Source organism: Nilaparvata lugens, chromosome 4 (assembly GCF_014356525.2).
Source record: "Nilaparvata lugens isolate BPH chromosome 4, ASM1435652v1, whole genome shotgun sequence".
Classification (NCBI taxonomy): domain Eukaryota; kingdom Metazoa; phylum Arthropoda; class Insecta; order Hemiptera; family Delphacidae; genus Nilaparvata; species Nilaparvata lugens.
Genome location: NC_052507.1, coordinates 46,448,318 through 46,472,229, shown reverse-complemented (window position 1 = coordinate 46,472,229; position 23,912 = coordinate 46,448,318). Strand labels below are relative to the sequence as shown.

The 23,912-nt window shown below is 33.5% G+C and overlaps 1 protein-coding gene across 1 annotated transcript in view; it reads right to left on the bottom strand.

The window, feature by feature from the left end:
• The window catches only part of LOC111048016 (helicase POLQ-like), a 121,744-nt gene that overhangs the window by 63,437 nt on the left and 34,395 nt on the right, over positions 1-23,912 (bottom strand). The window contains exons 5-7 of the mRNA XM_039427559.1: positions 23,540-23,736; positions 23,069-23,214; positions 22,648-22,775 (exon numbers count right to left, since the gene is read on the bottom strand). Of these exons, the coding sequence (XP_039283493.1) occupies positions 22,648-22,775; positions 23,069-23,214; positions 23,540-23,736 (471 nt within the window). The remainder of the gene's footprint in view (positions 1-22,647; positions 22,776-23,068; positions 23,215-23,539; positions 23,737-23,912) is intronic.

Below are 23,912 nucleotides of genomic sequence, written 5' to 3'. Positions count from 1 at the left end.
TCTATACTGGCATAGTGAAAATGATAACAGGACAGTGCAAGTAATGAACTGGCAGTGAGGAAAAAGTGACAGTGCGGTCCCGAAAGTTGCACATCCCGTGTCGTGTGTCTCGTGCCGGGTATCATGCCGCAAAGACCACGTTTGGCGAAATATATGAAGTTGGGCTGAGAGAAACGCGTGCACGTAAGCAAATTATTATTAACAGCGGTGAGTAAAATATCACATTTATCATTATCATTATCTGCCAGTTCTAATTATATTCATCCATCTCCTAATATATTATTTTCCATCCCAAATAATATAAAATTTCCTAATTAAATTTTCTTGTATTTTTAGAATAAATTTAATTCCGATCATCAAACACTCTTTTTAAAAAAGGTTTGCAAATTATTAATTTAGATAAACCATAAAAAATCCACTGCACATGTTCCCTAAATCAGGGACATAATATTAAAACCCTTACAACATGGCTCACGAACAGTGACTTATATTTTTAAAACCGTTATACATGGCGTTCCCGAACAGAAACTATGATTATAAATCATTATAAAAGCCTAATGTCTACCAAAATTTTTTTTTTTGTCCAATAGCTTTAATTCGGTTGAAAATTTATCATAGAGCTGGGGAAGTAATTAGCAAAACCACGTTTCAATATAAGCCTAGTATATGCGACAAGATAAATTTTGTAATAATGCATAAATGATGTAACTGTAACTGTGATATCATTCGGCATAGATTTAAACTTGTTTGTTTTCTAAAAACAATACATAATTATGCTTAGTAAAATAATCGAAAGCACATAACAGAAGACACTTTGAAGTTTGTAATAAAAAATAAAACAGGAGACACAAGATATAAATAGAATGAAAACACTTAAAAACTTACATTAGAAATGGGTCTGCTCGGTTGAGGAAGGAGACTCAGTCTCCGAAAATTTCCCCCATTTCTAATGTAAGTTTTTACAAGACATAAATAGATTGAAAACACTTGGGAACTTAAATTAGAAACGGAAATTTTCGGAAACTGAGTTCCTTCCTCAACCGAGCAGTGACCCACACACTGGTTTCCATTTCTAATGTAAGTTTCCAAGTGTGTTCAATCTATTTATGTCTTGTGCCTCCTGTTATATATATATATATAATATATATATATATAATATATAACAGAAGACACTTTAAAGTTTGTAATATAAATTAAAACAGGAGACACAAGATATAAATAGATTTAAAACACTTAAAAACTTACATTAGAAATGGGGGAAAATTTCGGAGACTGCATAATCTGTGTCTCTATGCATACTCTGTGGTCAACCGTTGGATTCAAAACTGCAGTCTGCTCGGTTGAGGAAGGAGACTCAGTCTCCGAAAATTTCCCCCATTTCTAATGTAAGTTTTCAAGTGTTTTCAATCTATTTATATATTGTGTCTCCTGTTTTAATTTATATATATATATATATATATATATATATATATATATATATATATAATATAGAAAGAAGATAAAATAAAGATATAAATAGATTGAAAACACTTGAAAACTTGCATTAGAAATGGGGGAAATTTTCGGAGACTGCGTAATCTGTGGTCTTTGCTGCTACAATTGAGTTCCATGCGTACTCTGTGGTCAACCGTTGGATTCAAAACTGCAGTCTGCTCGGTTGAGGAAGGAGACTCAGTCTCCGAAAATTTCCCCCATTTCTAATGTAAGTTTTCAAGTGTTTTCAATCTATTTATATATTGTGTCTCCTGTTTTAATTTATATATATATATAATATATATATATATATATATATATAATATAGAAAGAAGATAAAATAAAGATATAAATAGATTGAAAACACTTGAAAACTTGCATTAGAAATGGGGGAAATTTTCGGAGACTGCGTAATCTGTGGTCTTTGCTGCTACAATTGAGTTCCATGCGTACTCAGTGGTCAACTGTTGGATTCAAAACTGCAGTCTGTTCGGTTGAGAAAGGAGACTCAGTCTCCAAAAATTTCCCCCATTTCTAATGTAAGTTTTGAAGTGTTTTCAATCTATGTTTTCTTCTTGTGTCTCCTGTTTTAATTTATATTACAAACTTTAAAGTGTCTTCTGTTATGTGGATATATATATATATAACACAATATATAGTACATAGTACACAATATAAGTACAATATATATATAACACTTTAAAGTTTTATAATATAAACAGGATACACAGGACACGGACAGATTAAAAACACTTAAAAACTTACATTTAAACAATAATTTTTGGGAGCTGGGCCCCCTTTGTCAATCAACCAGGAAGTGAAGTGGTGCAGATTTGAACATTCTAACGGTCGTGACCACAGAGATGCGGTAGAGATGTTGGGTAGACCATAGAGCACAGATGAATAGAGGTGCACTGATTGAAGGAGCATTATGGGATTAGTTGGTGGGCAATGATGGGTTATTTCAAGCGGGAGGTTTCAAATTTGAGTGGGTTATGGATAAGGAAAGGTGTAGATTATGAATTGATAGAAAAGAGGAGATTTAAAATTAGAGACCCGAAATGAAGTAGAATAAAATTAGAAAATGGAATTATAGAATTTAATTGGAATTAAATTTATCTTTATTTTTATTGAAAATTTATTATAGCTGTGAAATTTCTTATATATGATGAAATTTATTTCAAATTGATTGGACAGTTGGTGTAGAGTTGATAGTTATGGTACTATTGCTGTCTGTTAAGACCAGGACTGGAAGCAGCTCCAAGCACCCAAATAAATGTGTCTTGACATCTATGAAGGGGGCTGTGGGAGGGAGGGTGGAAACGACTTTGACTTTTGAAGCATTGGTCAAAGTTCTTGTTGTGCTCAGAGCAATGGGTGGGGATGGGTAGGGAAGTATTATTTTTAAAGGAAGCCCTGTGATTGTTGATCCGGAGATTTAGGGCAGTGGTGGTTTCACCTATGTAGAAGACAGGACAGAAGTTGCAGGAAAGGAGGTAGATGCAATTTTTGGAGATGCAATTACTGGATTGATGGATTTGATGGGTGTAGTTGGTGATAGGACTGGTAAAGGAAATGGAAGGATCAGTGATAGGGCAGGTTTTACAGCGGGGGCGTTTGCAGGGTAGGGTACCAGGTGGAGTTGGGATTTCATCAGAGGTGAGTGATTGGTTTTTATTGAAAATTCTTTTGAGGTTGGGAGGCTGCTTGTAAATGAGGGTGGGTGGTTGCTGGAAAAGGTGTTTGATAGAGGGATTGGAGGAGACGACATGGAACAGATCTTTAAGGACAGGCTTGAGGTTTTCGATTCCAGGGAAGTAGGTAGTACAGAGCTTTGAAGTTTGTGGGATTTGGGAATTTTTGGTGGTTGGATTAGTGTCTGTTTTGGAGGAGATTTGTTTCTGTAACAACCTTTCAGGATAGTTACATTTCAGGAGGGATTGGTGGAGTTTTTTGAGGTACTGGTCAAGGTGGTGGAGATCACTGCAAATTTTTTGGCCTCGGATTGAGAGGGAACGTGGGAGGGATCTTTTGATGTGGTAGGGATGGCAACTCTCAAAGTGTAGGAACTGTTGAGTGTGGGTGGATTTGGAGAGAGTATTGGTGGATAAGGCATTGGAGTTGGAAAGGATTACGTTGACATCTAGGAAGTTGATGGAGGATTCAGAGATATTCCAGGTGAAGGAGACAGAGTAGTTGGAGTTGAGTTGATTGAGGAAGTGGGAGAGGGTATCATGTCCATGAGGCCATATGAGGAATATGTCGTCATATGAATTAAAACAGGAGACAAGACATTAATAAATTGAAAACACTTAAAAACTTACATTAGAAACGGAAATTTTCGAGAACTGAGTTCCCTTCCTCAACCGAGCAGACAGCAGTGAGTGGTACAGTTTGAAATCCAGCGGTCGTGACCACAGAGTACGCATGGAGAGTCAATTGTAGCAGCAGAGACCACAGATTAAGCGGTGCAGACAGATGGAGAGAAAAAGGGTACAGATTCAGGGGACATTATGGGCTATTTAGGAGGCGGTTACAAACGGGATATTTAAGATTTGAGTGGGTTATGAATAAGGACAAGGGTAGCTTATGAATTGGTAGAAAAAAGGGTATTTAAAAATAGAAATCAAAAAAGAATTAGACTAAAATTGGAGAAAGGAATTGTAGAATTGATCTTGAATGAAATTTATTTTTCATTTTTATTGAACATTTAATATATATTTGATAGCTGTGAAATTTATTATATGATGAAATTTATTTCAATTTAATTAAACAGTTGGTGTAGAGTTGATAGCTATGGTACTATTGCTGTCTGTTGAGACCAGGACTGGAAGCAGCTCCAAGCACCCAATGAAAGCCAATTCTTTCGTCTTGACATCTATGGAGGGGGCTGTGGGAGGGAGGGTGGCAAGGACTTTGACTTTTGAAGCATTGGTCGAAGTTCTTGTTGTGCTCAGAGCCATGGGTAGGGATGGGTAGAACAGAAGTTGCAGGAAAGAAGGTAGATGCAATTTTTGGAGATGCAATTACTGGATTGATGGATTTGATGGGTGTAGTTGGTGATAGGACTGGTAAAGGAAATGGAAGGATCAGTGATAGGGCAGGTTTTACAGCGGGGGCGTTTGCAGGGTAGGGTACCAGGTGGAGTTGGGATTTCATCAGAGGTGAGTGATTGGTTTTTATTGAAAATTCTTTTGAGGTTGGGAGGCTGCTTGTAAATGAGGGTGGGTGGTTGCTGGAAAAGGTGTTTGATAGAGGGATTGGAGGAGACGACATGGAACAGATCTTAAGGACAGGCTTGAGGTTTTTCGATTCCAGGGAAGTAGGTGGTACAGAGCTTTGAAGTTTGTGGGATTTGGGAATTTTTTGTGGTTGGATTAGTGTCTGTTTTGAAGGAGATTTGTTTCTGTAACAACATTTTAGAATGGTTACATTTCAGGAGGGATTGGTGGAGTTTTTTGAGGTACTGGTCAAGGTGGTGGGGATCACTGCAAATTTTTGGCCTCGGATTGAGAGGGAATGTGGGAGGGATCTTTTGATGTGGTAGGGATGGCAACTCTCAAAGTGTAGGAACTGTTGAGTGTGGGTGGATTTGGAGAGAGTATTGGTGGATAAGGCATTGGAGTTGGAAAGGATTACGTTGACATCTAGGAAGTTGATGGAGGATTCAGAGATATTCCAGGTGAAGGAGACAGAGTAGTTGGAGTTGAGTTGATTGAGGAAGTGGGAGAGGGTATCATGTCCATGAGGCCATATGAGGAATATGTCGTCATATGAATTAAAACAGGAGACAAGACATTAATAAATTGAAAACACTTAAAAACTTACATTAGAAACGGAAATTTTCGAGAACTGAGTTCCCTTCCTCAACCGAGCAGACAGCAGTGAGTGGTACAGTTTGAAATCCAGCGGTCGTGACCACAGAGTACGCATGGAGAGTCAATTGTAGCAGCAGAGACCACAGATTAAGCGGTGCAGACAGATGGAGAGAAAAAGGGTACAGATTCAGGGGACATTATGGGCTATTTAGGAGGCGGTTACAAACGGGATATTTAAGATTTGAGTGGGTTATGAATAAGGACAAGGGTAGCTTATGAATTGGTAGAAAAAAGGGTATTTAAAAATAGAAATCAAAAAAGAATTAGACTAAAATTGGAGAAAGGAATTGTAGAATTGATCTTGAATGAAATTTATTTTTCATTTTTATTGAACATTTAATATATATTTGATAGCTGTGAAATTTATTATATGATGAAATTTATTTCAATTTAATTAAACAGTTGGTGTAGAGTTGATAGCTATGGTACTATTGCTGTCTGTTGAGACCAGGACTGGAAGCAGCTCCAAGCACCCAAATGAAAGCCAATTCTTTCGTCTTGACATCTATGGAGGGGGCTGTGGGAGGGAGGGTGGCAAGGACTTTGACTTTGAAGCATTGGTCGAAGTTCTTGTTGTGCTCAGAGCCATGGGTAGGGATGGGTAGAACAGAAGTTGCAGGAAAGAAGGTAGATGCAATTTTTGGAGATGCAATTACTGGATTGATGGATTTGGTGGGTGTAGGTGTATATTTTTATTTGATTGATGTATATTTTTTGTAATGATCCATTTTTGAGAATATAAAAATATTGTCCAGTTTCAAAATAAACTAAAGTTTCAACCCTGCTATCTGCCAACTATTGTAGCAGATAAGGCAGCTCTAGCCAAGCTCTAAGAGATAATGGTGAAACAACTCCTCTATCCTTCATTACATTTCTATACTGGCATAGTGAAAATGATAACAGGACAGTGCAAGTAATGAACTGGCAGTGAGGAAAAAGTGACAGTGCGGTCCCGAAAGTTGCACATCCCGTGTCGTGTGTCTCGTGCCGGGTATCATGCCGCAAAGACCACGTTTGGCGAAATATATGAAGTTGGGCTGAGAGAAACGCGTGCACGTAAGCAAATTATTATTAACAGCGGTGAGTAAAATATCACATTTATCATTATCATTATCTGCCAGTTCTAATTATATTCATCCATCTCTAATATATTATTTTCCATCCCAAATAATATAAAATTTCCCAATTAAATTTCTTGTATTTTTAGAATAAATTTAATTCCGATCATCAAACACTCTTTTTAAAAAAGGTTTGCAAATTATTAATTTAGATAAACCATAAAAAATCCACTGCACATGTTCCCTAAATCAGGGACATAATATTAAAACCCTTACAACATGGCTCACGAACAGTGACTTATATTTTTAAAACCGTTATACATGGCGTTCCCGAACAGAAACTATGATTATAAATCATTATAAAAGCCTAATGTCTACAAAAAATTTTTTTTTGTCCAATAGCTTTAATTCGGTTGAAAATTTATCATAGAGCTGGGGAAGTAATTAGCAAAACCACGTTTCAATATAAGCCTAGTATATGCGACAAGATAAATTTTGTAATAATGCATAAATGATGTAACTGTAACTGTGATATCATTCGGCATAGATTTAAACTTGTTTGTTTTCTAAAAACAATACATAATTATGCTTAGTAAAATAATCGAAAGAAGATAATAGTGTTACCATTAATTTATTGTACTAAAACTAAACGGTAAGAACAGGTTTTTAGTATGAGCACACACATTATTGTAAAGGCACGGCAACTTTGAATGAAGATTTATTTGTTATTTTATGTTATTTAAAAGGATATTATCTACGAAAATATCAGACACAGCCTGATGATACTCGATGCATTATTTTGTTGAATTTATACGTTATAAGTATCCTATGTTTGTTATCGTTAATTAAATCAATTAGTTGAATGATTGATTGACTTATTTGTTAATAATTTGTATGAAAATTTATATGTTGAGAAATGAATCTAGTCAAACATTATTAAAGAAATTAAATTTATTTGATGAAAATATTTATAGTTAACTGTGATATTATTAATGTTTGTAGATCGAGAGTTATGCATAATTTTTATGTTTATAATTGTAGGAGAGAGTTCAACAATATCATACTATACAGGGAGCTATACAGGGTGAAAGATTTCGCCCGGAATTCAGTTCCTCTGGTGAAATACACCGATGCTGAATTGTTTGGGCACTAGTTTTTGAAAAATTTATGCTGGATTCATATGAAAAAATATCTGAAAAATTGAATAAAACTAGTCTGGAAGCTGTAGTGTGAGTAGTTTTTGAGAAAAAAAAGTGAAATATGCAAAAAATCTAAGTAGAAAAAACACAGACTTCTACGTTTGATGCCCAATAACTTTCTTAATGACCAGTAAACAAATAATTTTTCGCAATAAAAATTGTAGAGAATTATTTCTGAAAAGAATGATGTAAGCTGTGTAAACTAAATTTAAATAGAAGTTGAATAAAATGTATTCTTATGTAGTACATTACACCACAAAGATTTGCTGTTTTATGAGGAGAGAACTAATAACTCATAAGTTGTAGCTGATTGCAAATAAAATATTCGGTTTTTTATGAAAAGGTTTTTTTTATTGAAAGTAGCATATCTAAATGACATTAAACTTATACCAAAAGACTAGTAGATTATGCCATTAAGCCTGGGAGGAAGCTCAGACAGCAGTGAGTGGTACAGTTTGAAATCCAGCGGTCGTGACCACAGAGTACGCATGGAGAGTCAATTGTAGCAGCAGAGACCACAGATTAAGCGGTGCAGACAGATGGAGAGAAAAAGGGTACAGATTCAGGGGACATTATGGGCTATTTAGGAGGCGGTTACAAACGGGATATTTAAGATTTGAGTGGGTTATGAATAAGGACAAGGGTAGCTTATGAATTGGTAGAAAAAAGGATATTTAAAAATAGAAATCAAAAAAGAATTAGACTAAAATTGGAGAAAGGAATTGTAGAATTGATCTTGAATGAAATTTATTTTCATTTTTATTGAACATTTAATATATATTTGATAGCTGTGAAATTATTATATGATGAAATTTATTTCAATTTAATTAAACAGTTGGTGTAGAGTTGATAGCTATGGTACTATTGCTGTCTGTTGAGACCAGGACTGGAAGCAGCTCCAAGCACCCAAATGAAAGCCAATTCTTTCGTCTTGACATCTATGGAGGGGGCTGTGGGAGGGAGGGTGGCAAGGACTTTGACTTTGAAGCATTGGTCGAAGTTCTTGTTGTGCTCAGAGCCATGGGTAGGGATGGGTAGAACAGAAGTTGCAGGAAAGAAGGTAGATGCAATTTTTGGAGATGCAATTACTGGATTGATGGATTTGGTGGGTGTAGGTGTATATTTTTATTTTGATTGATGTATATTTTTTGTAATGATCCATTTTTGAGAATATAAAAATATTGTCCAGTTTAAAATAAACTAAAGTTTCAACCCTGCTATCTGCCAACTATTGTAGCAGATAAGGCAGCTCTAGCCAAGCTCTAAGAGATAATGGTGAAACAACTCCTCTATCCTTCATTACATTTCTATACTGGCATAGTGAAAATGATAACAGGACAGTGCAAGTAATGAACTGGCAGTGAGGAAAAAGTGACAGTGCGGTCCCGAAAGTTGCACATCCCGTGTCGTGTGTCTCGTGCCGGGTATCATGCCGCAAAGACCACGTTTGGCGAAATATATGAAGTTGGGCTGAGAGAAACGCGTGCACGTAAGCAAATTATTATTAACAGCGGTGAGTAAAATATCACATTTATCATTATCATTATCTGCCAGTTCTAATTATATTCATCCATCTCCTGATATATTATTTTCCATCCCAAATAATATAAAATTTCCTAATTAAATTTTCTTGTATTTTAGAATAAATTTAATTCCGATCATCAAACACTCTTTTTAAAAAAGGTTTGCAAATTATTAATTTAGATAAACCATAAAAAATCCACTGCACATGTTCCCTAAATCAGGGACATAATATTAAAACCCTTACAACATGGCTCACGAACAGTGACTTATATTTTTAAAACCGTTATACATGGCGTTCCCGAACAGAAACTATGATTATAAATCATTATAAAAGCCTAATGTCTACCAAAATTTTTTTTTGTCCAATAGCTTTAATTCGGTTGAAAATTTATCATAGAGCTGGGGAAGTAATTAGCAAAACCACGTTTCAATATAAGCCTAGTATATGCGACAAGATAAATTTGTAATAATGCATAAATGATGTAACTGTAACTGTGATATCATTCGGCATAGATTTAAACTTGTTTGTTTTCTAAAAACAATACATAATTATGCTTAGTAAAATAATCGAAAGAAGATAATAGTGTTACCATTAATTTATTGTACTAAAACTAAACGGTAAGAACAGGTTTTTAGTATGAGCACACACATTATTGTAAAGGCACGGCAACTTTGAATGAAGATTTATTGTTATTTTATGTTATTTAAAAGGATATTATCTACGAAAATATCAGACACAGCCTGATGATACTCGATGCATTATTTTGTTGAATTTATACGTTATAAGTATCCTATGTTTGTTATCGTTAATTAAATCAATTAGTTGAATGATTGATTGACTTATTTGTTAATAATTTGTATGAAAATTTATATGTTGAGAAATGAATCTAGTCAAACATTATTAAAGAAATTAAATTTATTTGATGAAAATATTTATAGTTAACTGTGATATTATTAATGTTTGTAGATCGAGAGTTATGCATAATTTTTATGTTATAATTGTAGGAGAGAGTTCAACAATATCATACTATACAGGGAGCTATACAGGGTGAAAGATTTCGCCCGGAATTCAGTTCCTCTGGTGAAATACACCGATGCTGAATTGTTTGGGCACTAGTTTTTGAAAAATTTATGCTGGATTCATATGAAAAAATATCTGAAAAATTGAATAAAACTAGTCTGGAAGCTGTAGTGTGAGTAGTTTTTGAGAAAAAAAGTTGAAATATGCAAAAAATCTAAGTAGAAAAACACAGACTTCTACGTTTGATGCCCAATAACTTTCTTTAATGACCAGTAAACAAATAATTTTTCGCAATAAAAATTGTAGAGAATTTATTTCTGAAAAGAATGATGTAAGCTGTGTAAACTAAATTTAAATAGAAGTTGAATAAAATGTATTCTTATGTAGTACATTACACCACAAAGATTTGCTGTTTTATGAGGAGAGAACTAATAACTCATAAGTTGTAGCTGATTGCAAATAAAATATTCGGTTTTTTATGAAAAGTTTTTTTTTATTTGAAAGTAGCATATCTAAATGACATTAAACTTATACCAAAAGACTAGTAGATTATGCCATTAAGCCTGGGAGGAAGCTCAAACAGAAGTAGATGATCTATGATTCCTGCCCAAATGTTTACTGAAAACTGATGTTGTGGAAGATTAGGATTGATGGCATGAGGATTCTCAGCTGCCCAAATATGTTGGTAGTGGACGTTAACGATAGCTGTTCTTGTAAAGTGTGCCTCGTCGGTAAATAAAACGGTTGTTAAAAAGTTTGGGTAAACAAGTTTTACTCAAAACCATCGGCAAATACCAGCATGGGGAATACAGTCTCGTGGCAATAGAGTATGAACTTTCTGGAGGTGGTATGGATGTAATTGTTGCTGTTTTAGTATCCTCCAAATAATAGATTGATTGACATTAAACTGCACTGACAATTCTCTCGTGCTCTTCTCTGGATGTTCATAAATTTCATTAAGAACTTGTTCTTCTACCTCAACAGTCATAGTAGATCGGGGTCTTCCTGCATAAATGTGCTCTTTGGATATAAAAGAATCTGTTTCAGACAAACGTTGATGAATAGTGGCAAAAAGCCTTGAACTTGGACATACTCGGTTAGGAAAGTTCTCTTGTTACAAACGTCTTGCTTCAGTACTATTACAGTAGTGTCCCATTCCATACATTAAATGCATGTCAGCTAATTCGGAGTATGAATAATGTCTAAAATTACCTGTCATTTTTTAAAAAGTTAACACTTAACACAAAAGCAAAGTGAAATGGTTACAAATAACTGGTTAATAGATTAAACAAAAACACAGCGCTGTTACAGTAGGCATAACTAACAGTTTGTTTTTTTGTTCAACAGTGAGCTAAAATGTTTCTGAAAATAATTTTCAGCTGATAATTTCTTTTAAATATTTTCTCATTTAAAACAAAATGAATCAGCTGTTTTGGAACAGCTGTTATTAAAATCCATGTTTTATTTGCAATCAGCTACAACCTATGAGTTATTAGTTCTCTCCTCATAAAACAGCAAATTTTTGTGGTGTAATCTACTACATAAGAATACATTTTATTCAACTTCTATACTTCTATTATATTTAGTTTACACAGCTTACATCATTCTTTTCAGAATTAAATTCTCTACAATTTTTATTGCGAAAAATTATTTGTTTATTGGTCATTAAAGAAAGTTATTGGGCATCAAACGTAGTAGTCTGTGTTTTTCTACTTAGATTTTTTGCATATTTCAACTTTTTTCTCAAAAACTACTCACACTACAGCTTCCAGACTAGTTTTATTCAATTTTTTAGATATTTTTCCATATGAATCCAGCATAAGTTTTTCAAAAACTAGTGCCCAAACAATTCAGCATCGGTGTATTTCACCAGAGGAACTGAATTCCGGGCGAAATCTTCCACTCTGTATAGCTCGCTAATGAAGCGTTTATGGATATATGTTTATGAGAACTTTCTAATTATTTTACCATAATTATGAATCACCCTGTATATTGGGTATTATTTCTGGCAGAATTTAATAGCCTATCATACAAGAAGAACCTGTGTTTATTCAAATCTAGGATTACTGAGTTACCGCATTTTAATTAAGGCTATAAATTAATGTTCTACAATATTGTTCCTACTGTCATATTAATTGAAAATAATGCAATATCAGTATTATAATATTATATATCTTATTGTTGATTCGTGCTTAATAACTTGTATTTATTGAATTGTAAATCAATACATTTCACAATGGCAATTCTATTACTTAAACGAAATCTTGGCAAGTTTCCAACAACAAACAAATACGATGGAAAGTATAAAGGCGTCTCTGTCAAAAAAGATGAATGAATCATCCGTTAAAATAGATAATGTTGATGAAGAAACTGATAAGGTGATAGAGGCGATTTTTAATGATGTAAGTTTACCTATGACCCAACCTGAATATAATTCAGACAAGACAGTTGAAAATAGTATTGAACCTAAAACTCCAAATCAAGAAAATACCGCTAAATATAATAATGCACACAGTATTGAAAAACAAATTGTTATTGCAGATCCTTTAATTGTAGCACATGCATCAAATGTTGATGAATATTCCAGGTTCGAAGTAGTGGATGACCAGTTAGATTGTAACCTACATGAATGTCAGCCAGTTAAGTTGGAATCGGCCAACGAAAATTCATGCGAAATTGAAATAAGAAATATTGTAAATGGCAATAACATTTCTTACAACATTAATTGCAATGTTAATGTGTGGCAATTAATGGAATCCGTTCCCATATTTGACAATGCTTTAAATGAAGTTTACCCCAAAGATTTTATGAGGCATATTCGAACAGCATATTCTACTACAAAGGTTAAATGGAATGAAATGAAATTGCATATCATGAATAAGCTGAGAGGTGAAGCATTGTTATAGATCGATAGAGGAGGTCAAGACGAGATCAACCATGTATAACATTGTTGTCGATTTCCAAGGATTAGCTGAAAAAATGGCGGAAAGTTCAAAATTTTTATATCAATTTTTATTTTTAATAATTTTTTTATGGCTACAATATATTTTAAACTAGTGCAATCTTATGTAAAATTTGACGAGGAATCCAATGAAACTAATTTCAGGTTCGTAACTTCTGTAGTTCTTGAGATATTGCAAAAAATGAGCAGAAAAGTGCAAATTTTTTTCTTTAAAAAAGGTTAACTTGTTTTCATGATGATTAATAGGTATTTTAAACTATTGGATTTAGTAGAATCATAAATTCCAAAGTAAAAATGTCCAGTCACTTGATAGCCTAAACTCAAAATTGTTCGAGATATTTGGGAAAATAAAAAAATTGCACAATCAATACTCTTCAATTCTCATATTTAATTTTTTTACTACTTTTAGTGACTACTAAATTGGCTAAATCTCATTGGGATTTTTGCAGGGAATTCATTAAAATAGATTTGAAGTTAGAAAATTTTATAGATTATTAAGATATTTATTTGGAAAAAATACAAGAAAATGTAGTATTTTAGCTTTAGAAGAGTTCAATATGTTTGCATAGGCATAGTGCAGACCAATATTGAGGATCACATTTTATTCAGCTTCCAATGCAATTCAGAAGCATTGAAAGATTGTAAAAATAATTGAATCAAATCAAGCTTTTCCTAACCTAAGCTTTTTCCCAATCTAAGCTTTTCCTAACCCAAGCTTTCCCTAACCTAATCTTTTCCCAAACCTAGCTTTTCCTAACCTAAGCTTTCCCTAATCTAAGCTTTACCTAACCTAAGATTTACCTAACTTAAGCTTTTTCAAAGCTAAATTTTTCCTAACCTGAGCTTTTCCTAACCTAAGTTTATCCCACCCCAGCCTCCTTTAACCTTAGCTTTTCCTAAACTAAGTTTTTCCTAACCTAAGCGTTATCTAATCTAAGCTTTTCCTAACCCAAGCTTCCCCTAACCTAAGTTTTTCTAACCTAAGCTTTTCCCAATCTTAGCATTTTTCCTAACCTAAGCTTTTCCTAACCCTAGATTTTTCCTAATCTAAGCTTTTCCTAACCTAAGCTTCCCCTAACCTAAGCTTATCTCAAACGTAGCTTCCCCTAACCTAAGTTTTTCCTAAACTAAGCTTTTCCTAATCTTAGATTTTTCCTAACCTAAGCTTTTCCTAACCTTAGATTTTTCCTAATCAAAGATTTTCCCAAACTAAGCTTTTTTTCTAACCTAAGCTTTTCCTAACCTAAGCTTTTCCTAACCTTAGATTTTTCCTAATCTAAGCTTTTCCTAACCTAAGCTTCCCCTAACCTAAGCTTATCTCAAATGTAGCTTCCCCTAACCAAAGTTTTTCCTAAACTAAGCTTTTCTCAATCTTAGATTTTTCTCAACCTAAGCTTTTCCTAACCTTAGATTTTTCCTAACCTAAGCTTTTTCTAATCTAACTTTTCCAACTATTGGATTTAGTAGAATGATAAATTCTAAAGAAAAAATGTCCAGTCACTTGATTGCCTAAACTCAAAATTGTTCGAGATATTTGGGCCAATAAAAATATTGCAACTCCATTTTTTGCTACCTAGGGAGAACTTAGGTTAGAAAAAGCTCAGATTGGGGAAAGCTTAGGTTAGGAGGAGCTTGGATCAGGAAAATATTAGGTTAGGGGAAGCTTAGATTAAGGAAAGCTTAGGTTAGGAGAAGCTAGGGTTAGGTAAAGCTTAGGTTAGGGAAATCTTAGTTTAGGAAAAGCTTATGTTGGGGAAAAGCTTAGATTAGGAAAAGCTGAGGTTAGGAAAAAGCTAAGGTTGGGAAAAGCTTAGGTTAGGGGGAGCTGGGTCTGAGAAAAGCTTAGGTCAGGGAAAGCTTGGTTCAGGGAAACTTGCATTAGAAAGAGGTCAACTTAGGAAAAGCTTAGGTTAGGAAAAAGCTTAGGTTGGGAAAAGCTTAGATTAGGAAAATGCTAAGGTTAGGAAAAGCATAGGTTGTTGGAATATAATAATTCATGTAAAACTATATTTTGTATTATTTCTATTGTAATGTCAAAATTATTTATGTGTTTGAACAACTATGGTGGCAGCACTGTCATGGTGATTAAAAACGCAGTCGGTATGTAAAATCGTTTTCTTTGTGAGTTTCCCTCATCAACTCTTTATTCTTTAAAAGTAAAACTAAAACTTTATCAGGTTATGGGCCCAGATAATGGCCAAAAACGTAAAAACAAGTAAAAAGTTTAATCTTAAAACAAGTAAAACATGAAAAGTGATCATTGGTTTTTCTCTTAAAATAATAGTAAAAGGTAACCTCAAAATGGCGACGATGGACGGGGAGAACTATGTGCATAAGCTGAAGGATGCAGATTCATTCACTATGTGGGAATTTGAAATTAAAATATTACTTAAAGCTAAAGATCTGATAGATGTGGTAGATGGAACTGAAACTCCAGAACAACAGGGTGAAAGTGCTGATAAGATTAAGATTTTCAAAAACAAAGATGCAAAAGCTCAACATTACATCTTGATGACGCTGGACAATGATGTAAAAATACATATTATATCGTGTAATAGTGCCAAGGAAATGTATGACACATTGAAAAATTTATTTAAACGTGACACAACTCAACAAAAATGTGCTCTTCTTCAAGACTTTTATACATGCAAGTTTTCTACAGATAAAGACATGATGGGTAACCTAACATACATTCAAAACATAGCATATAAATTGAACAGACTTGACCAGAAAATCGATGAAACAATGGTGATTACTAAAATACTGAGTGTACTCCCAGAACAGTATAAACATTTTTCAAGTGCGTGGGATTCTACAGTAAACACGGAAAAGACTTTGGATAATCTGAAGGCTAGACTTCTCCAAGAAGAAATTAAATGGTCAGGTTAGAGCGAATCTCTGGCGTTTAAAACAGTAAGACAAGAACGAGGTAAGATCAAGGCTTCTACTTCCAATAGTAAGACAACAAAATGCTACTCCTGTAATGAATATGGACACATTCGTAATAACTGCCCAAATAACAGGTCTAAACAAAAATTTTGTACTTATTGCAAAAAGTCAAATCATTATGAAAAGGATTGTTTTTTGAAAAACAATAGGTCTAGTGATAACAAGTCATGTAAAATCTGTAAAAAAACTAATCACAATGAAAAAGACTGTTACTTTCGTAATAAGGCTCAAAGTAAAACATCTTTTCTAACTCAAGTAAATAGTTCAATAAGTCATAACCTAAAAGCAACTGAGGGTCAGGATGTCTCCAATAAAGTATTTATCATAGATAGTGGTTGTATACCAAACCACATGACTAATGATGTTAGTATTTTAGATAATGTAAAAACATGTAAACAAACGATATCTGTTGTCAAGAAAGATCAAAGTATGGTAGCATTAGCTTCAGGAGTTGTAAACTCAGAACAGTGTATACTTAAAAATGTTACATATGTCCCAGATCTCATTAATAATTTAATGTCAGTAAATGCAATTACCGAAAATGGTGGAAAAGTTTTGTTTACTAAAAGTAAAGTCCAAATCATGAAAAACGAAATTGTTATTTTGGAAGGGAATAAAAATAAGCAAGGTTTATATGAAGTTCAATTAAAAGAAGAAATTAAAAATAATGTAACTATTGCAGAATATGCCAGTAAAATAGGTAATCATGACAAGGCTATAGTGAATCATATTTCTAAGAAGATTGACAAAGATTCTGAATCCAGTTTCTCAAATCATTCAGAAGCAATGAATTGGTATAGGAAATTAGGTCATATTAGTTACAAGAATCTTGAAAAATTATCCAAAATTTCAGTAGGAATTCCATCAAATGTATTGAATATTTGTGAAGAGGAATTTTGTAATATTTGTCCAAAAGCCAAACAAGTAAGAAAACCTTTCAATTCCATAAGAAATAGAGCATCAAATTTTTTGCAAGTAATTCATTCAGATTTATGTGGTCCTATTGATCCACAAACTCATGATGGTAAAAATTATTTTTTGACATATGTTGATCATTTCAGTCATTTTTGTAAAGTCTATTTGTTAAGATCTAAGAATGAAACTGCTACTTATTTGAAAGAATATGTATATGAAGCTGAAGCTTATTTCAATCTCAAAGTTGCTAAAATCAGGTGTGATAATGGTGGGGAATATGTATCTAATTGCTTGAAAAATTGGTGTAAATCACGGGGAATTGTGCTAGATTGTACTATACCCTATTCACCCCAACTAAATGGAACTGCTGAACGAATGAACAGAACATTAATGGAAAAAGCAAGAGCATTAATTTTTTATTCAAATTTACCCAAAAGTATGTGGGAGAGGCTGTATTAACATCTGCCTATCTTATAAATTGTAGTCCAACTGTTAGTATTGATACAACACCTGCTGAAAAATGGTATGGTAGAAAACCGGATTTGAGTAAATTAAACATATTTGGTTCTAAAGTAGGCTACATTCAAAAGTATTAGGTCCACTTAAAAAACTTGACAGCCATAGCAAAGAGGCAATTTTTGTAGGATATGCCCCAAATGGCTATAGATTATGGGATCCAGAAAAAGAAAGATTTTTATCTCGAGAGATGTTTTGTTTAATGAAAAAGAAGAAATGTTCTATTCAAATGAAACTGTAAAAGACCAAAATGAAATGCTTGTAAAATATAGACAAATATAAATGATTTAAAAAATCAGAGAGAACAAGAAAATGTACAAGAAGCAGAGATGATGAATGAAAGAGAACAAGAAGCAGAGATGATGAATGGAAGAGAACAAGGAGTAGAGATGATGAATGAAAGAGAACAAGAAGCAGAGATCAGGAATGAGATGAATGAAAGAGAACAAGAAGCAGAGATGGTGAATGAGGATCAATTAGAAGAAGTGAATCAACATTATAGTTTGAGACCAAGAAATAATATAAGACTACCTGCTAGATACAATGATGGACAAGTAATGTTAACATTTATGGAATGCATGGAGAGTGAGGACAGAGAAAAATGGAAGGAAAGCAATAAATAAAGAGAAAGTATCTTTGGAAAAGAATAATACTTGGAGTATTGTTGATGAAAAAGAAACTACAGGAAAGGAAATTTTAACAAGTAGGTGGGTATTCAAAGTAAAAGATAATGGCTAGGTTAGTTGTTAGAGGATGTCAACAGAAAGAAGGTTCAATCGATTTTAAAGATACTTTTAGTCCTGTTGTAGACAATGCATCATTAAGAATTTTGTTTTCAATTGCAGCGCAGGATAATTTGAAAATCCAAACATTTGATGTAAAAACTGCTTTTTTGTATGGGGAATTAGATGATGAAATTTTTATGAGAATTCCAGAAGGATTTGGTGATGAAGAAGGAAAGGTATGTAGATTGAAGAAAGCCCTTTATGGATTAAAACAAGCCCCTTCTCAATGGAATAAAAAACTAACATCTTTTCTAAAGCAAGAAGGTTTACATCAACTAAAAAATCTGATCAATGCATTTTCAAAGACAGTTCAAATGAACTTTATTTAGCCATACATGTAGATGTGGAATTTTGATGAGCAAGGATGAAACTAAGATGAATAATCTATTGGAAAAATTAATGAAAAATTTTGAAATGACAGTAAATGAGAATCCAGCTAGTTATTTAGGTTTGGAAATAAGATACAACAAAGAAGGCATTTTTGTAACACAGACAAGCTGTTCTAAGAAAGCTCTTGAAAATTTTAGTATGACTGGCAGTAAATATCAAAATACACCCATAGTAAAAAATGTCCAAATTGAAAAGCTTAGAATAGATTTTCCCTATAGAGAGGCGGTAGGTAGTTTGCTATACTTAACTAACAAAACAAGACCTGACATGTCTTTTGCAGTCAACTATGAAAGCCAGTACTTAGATAACCCTAGTGCTAAAGATGTACAAAATGTTAAGAGAACCCTAAGATATCTAAATGGATCAAAAGATGTTGGTTTATTTTTTCCCAGTTGTAAGTCAAATGTATTGAAAGTTGAAGCATATTGTGATTCAGATTATGCTGGTGATCTAAATGATAGAATAAGCACAAGTGGGTATGTTATATTGTTGGGAGGAGCACCAATCATTTGGAGCTCTAGAAAGCAACCAATTATTGCCTTATCCACAGCAGAAGCTGAGTATATTTCTGCTGCAGAGTGTTGTAAAGAATTAAAACATTTGAAGACTATTCTTTCAGAATTGACTAACAAAACTATAAATACAGTACTTAATGTGGACAATCAAAGTGCTATCAAGCTAATTAAATCAGGTCAAATGAACAGGAAAAGTAAACACATTGATGTCAGGTACCATTTTGTAAGCGAACAATTTCATAATGGCATGTTTGAAATAAAATATTGTTGTTCAGAAAAACAGCTAGCTGACATATTTACTAAACCATTATTGAGTAACAAATTTTCGAAGTTTAAAGATATGTTGGTGACTATCTAAAACAAGTAATACAAGTGATGACTTTCTAACAAGTAATTCTGATTAAAATCTTTATTATCATTTAAGAAATAACAATTTAGATGTAAACTGATTTTTTGTTAAAACATTTTGACATTAAGGAGGAGTGTTGGAATATAATAATTCATGTAAAACTATATTTTGTATTATTTCTATTGTAATGTCAAAATTATTTATGTGTTTGAACAACTATGGTGGCAGCACTGTCATGGTGATAAAAAACGCAGTCAGTATGTAAAATCGTTTTCTTTGTGAGTTTCCCTCATCAACTCTTTATTCTTTAAAAGTAAAACTGAAACTTTATCAGAGGTTAGTAAAAAGCTAAGGTTAGGAAAAGCTTAGGTTAGAGGAGGCTGGGTCTGGGATAAACTTAGGTTAGGAAAAGCTTAGGGTAGGTAAAGCTTAGATTAGTAAAAGCTTAGGTTAGGAAAAGCTTGGGTTCGGGGATGCTGGGTATGAGAAAAGCTTAGGTTGGGAAAAGTTAGATTAGAAAAAGCTTAGGTTAGGAAAAGCTTAGATTGGGAAAAATCTAAGGTCAGGAAAAGCTTAGGTTGAGAAAAATCTAAGATTGAGAAAAGCTTAGTTTAGGAAAAACGTCAAAAAAGAAAGAAACAAAGGCTCACACAATAATATATGTGATTTATTGAAATGTAATAATTTGAAGTAATATGAAAATGATTATAAACTAAAGATAAGGCATTAAGGTATAACTGTTATAAATGTTGAATGGTAAAATAATTTTTATTGTTTTTCTTAAATTGTCTGTTATAATATTTTTGGAAATTATCATGAATGTGGAATAACTAAAATGTATCTCTCAGGGAAATTTTAAAAACCTGCAAATGCAACTTTTCAAATTTTGGGGGCTTTTTGTAACAATCCATTTTTGTGAATATAAAAATATTGTCCAGTTTTAAAATAAACTAAAGTTTCAACCCTGCTATCTGCCAACTATCATAGCAGATAAGGCAGCTCTAGCCAAGCTCTAAGAGATAATGGTGAAACAACTCCTCTATCCTTCCTTACATTCCTATACTGGCATAGTGAAAATGATAACAGGACAGTGCAAGTGATGAACTGGCAGTGAGGAAAAGTGACAGTGCAGTCCCAAAAGTTGCTGTGTCGAGACATATCATGTCTAGCATCCCATGTCATGTCTTGTGCCAGGTATCATGCCACAAAGACCACGTTTGGTGAAATATATGAAGTTGGACTGAGAGAAACGCATGCACGTAAGCAATTTATTATTAACAGCAGTGAGTAAAATATCACATTTATCATTATCATTATCTGCCAGTTCTAATTATATTTATCCATCTCGTAATATATTATTTTCCATCCATAATCATCCCAAATAATATCAAATTTCCCCTCAAAAGCTCTTTTTAAAAGGTTGGCAAATTATTATTTATGATAAAAAATAAAAAAAACTGTTAACTTATGGCTATCCAGAGCATAAAGTTTCAGTAAAATCCATTGCACATGTTCCCTAAAACAGGGCAATAATATATAAAACCATTACACCTAGCATTCCCGAAACAGTGATGGTAGATAATATTAAAACCGTTACAATATAACTATATATATATTTTACATAGTTCTGAGCTTGATAGTGATGGCTTGAGTAGACCGTAGTTCTCAACTTACAAGTTGTGTGTCAAGGTTGTGTTCTACATTCAACTCTATTACACTTCCTTGTCATTACAATGCTTTCAACTACAATGATTACAAGTGAAAATGATTCAGGCTGGATAAAAGATAGTGATGGATCCGGTTATTCATTTGAATGGGACATGTATTGAAGATCTGAATTTTAATGAAGTTGAGTGACGGGTAATCAGAAAGGAGGAGGAGTGCAAGCAGAGGTAAGAGGGGGATTTAAATGTCTGCTTAGAATATATTCAATTGCCACAGCATTCACCAGTTTCACAGTCTGAACTCAACTCACAAATATCACAATTCACTCAAGATAACTATCGTAACAGATCCTCTTCATTTCTTGGCTCTATTTCTTAGGTATCAGCACCAACAGACAGACCAGTCTAAATGAATGCACTCCTTGCCTAGCATGAACATGAATCTTTGTTGGCTTGCTGGTCATTGATGATAGCTCCACGGGGTTTCTGAGAAGGCTTGTGTTGAACACCGGATTCAGCAGCATTCAGATCCAACTTTCCATCTTGGATGCTCTGATAGATTTTTTCGCTGTTTCCAAGAAAGCTTCCTCCACTTTCTCTCCAGTTTTGGCACTTGCTTCTACAAACATCAACCCATTCCTATCAGCAAAGTCTTTTGCTTCATCATAAGTAACGTCCCTTTGATCTTCAACATCTCTCTTGTTGCCGATGAGGAATATCACAGTGCTGAGATTGGTGAGATTCCTTGTATCTTTGATCCAACTGCTGAGGTGGTTGTAGGTTGATCGGCGAGTTAATTGTTAGGCGGCTAAGTGTCAATTTAACACTTGAAAAAAATATATATGACAATTTTTTTTCTAAGTGTTAAATTTGTGAGGAGAAGCTACTAGTGCTCACTAACACTTGATTATTCAATGTATAGGTACTCATTAATATTTCATTTTTGTATCATTTATTAGTATCTTCAAATGTTGAGATCATTGAAACGGTTTGAGATATCGATGTGCGGGTTTAGCTATTGATTTTCCTTTGAAATTCTGTATCGAAATCATGTATCACATGACCAGCTTCCCATATGAAAAAATGAAGTAGGATTCAAAATGAAGTTGGATCCATATGACGGATCCGACGGATCCAAGATGGCGGTCAAAAGTTTTGAAGCGACAGAAAGTTTTTTTTTCAATTGGAATAGGATCCCCATGGAACCTACTACTGTAATATCATACTTCTAAAAGATCTCAGAGAGCAATACAACATTTCATGAGCGAGTTCTTCAACCCAGGGGGTCATAGTTATTAATAACTAACATTGGTAAGCATTTTGAAAAGAACTATCATACATTATCTTTAGCAGCACACTGATATTATAACGTTATTTCAGACAGGTATCACAGATTATTTCACTTCTAGAATGATAGCAAATACTGGTTAATAGTTATAAAAGGAATACCTGAATTATGATAAGCCACACCGTAAGGAAGGGTTTTGCACAAAGTTGGACAAACAGATCCATTTCCTTCTGATTTTAGAGCTTGGAAGAGTGCACCTTTCTCTTTTTGTTTGTAGGTTAATATTTGTCTGAAAAATAAAACATGATTCTATTTCTGTAAAAACTATTTTGATAAGGCTTCACGTAAATCATAAGAATTAAGACATGACAATATTTATACTTTGAGTTTATAGTGAGAACTTACAGTCTGCTATTAACTGTATAAAATTGCAGCATTCAAACTTTCATTTAGAGAGCCTAACTAAAACCAGCATGATAATTTAATCATTAATATGATTAATAATAATAACGTAGGACGGGAGATAAGACAGACTGGAAAGAAGATACAAAAATGAGGAGTATTGTAAATAATAAAAATTACCTTTTCATTGTTCTGCAAATTAGTAATGCAACGTTTTCACAGTTTTTCTTCGACGGACAAAATACAAGACATGACTCTTCAGGCGCCACTTGACTCACAAGTCCTCCTATTTCATCTGGATCTATTTGCTTCATTTCCGGTGTGTACTGAAACAATTATTTTACATTAATTTAAAATGAACAGAAGATTGTCACAGCAGACTGAAAGAAAATGTTGTTGAAAATTGAAATTGAATTGAAAAAAAGTTCAATTCTATTGAACGAACAGGAAATCATACGCCTAGTTCAAAACATCCAGTACAACTGGAATTCAGCATACATCGAATAAATATCAAAATCAGCAACATTACTAATCAAGCAAGAAAAATCCTGAAATAATTATTGAGATGACTAAAAATTTCAATTTCAATAACCACAAATATATTTTATACAAAATTACTACATAATCTACTAAAGTATGATCGCAACTTACTGAGAATATTAATTTGCTGTGGAACTTGAGTGGAGGATCTTCGTTCATCTTTACAACAAAAACTTCATCTTCAACTTTGATGAATTCCTTTAGTTCAACAGGTCGGAAATTGTGAGTGTAGACATCGGCTTTCAAAAATGCTGCCACTTCGTTAATGTTGCCAATGGTAGCACTCATTCCAATTATGTGCACAGCTTCTGCAAATATCAACGTGGAAATGCGTCATAATATATTCAAATAACAGACTATCACTCTCCTCACACAACTTTAATTCCTTGAGAATAGTATAGTAGGTCTTGATGATTACTGATGAAGTGAAATTATCGAATGGCATCATATGATGTTCAATGCTCTAAAGTTTTTTTGTACGATA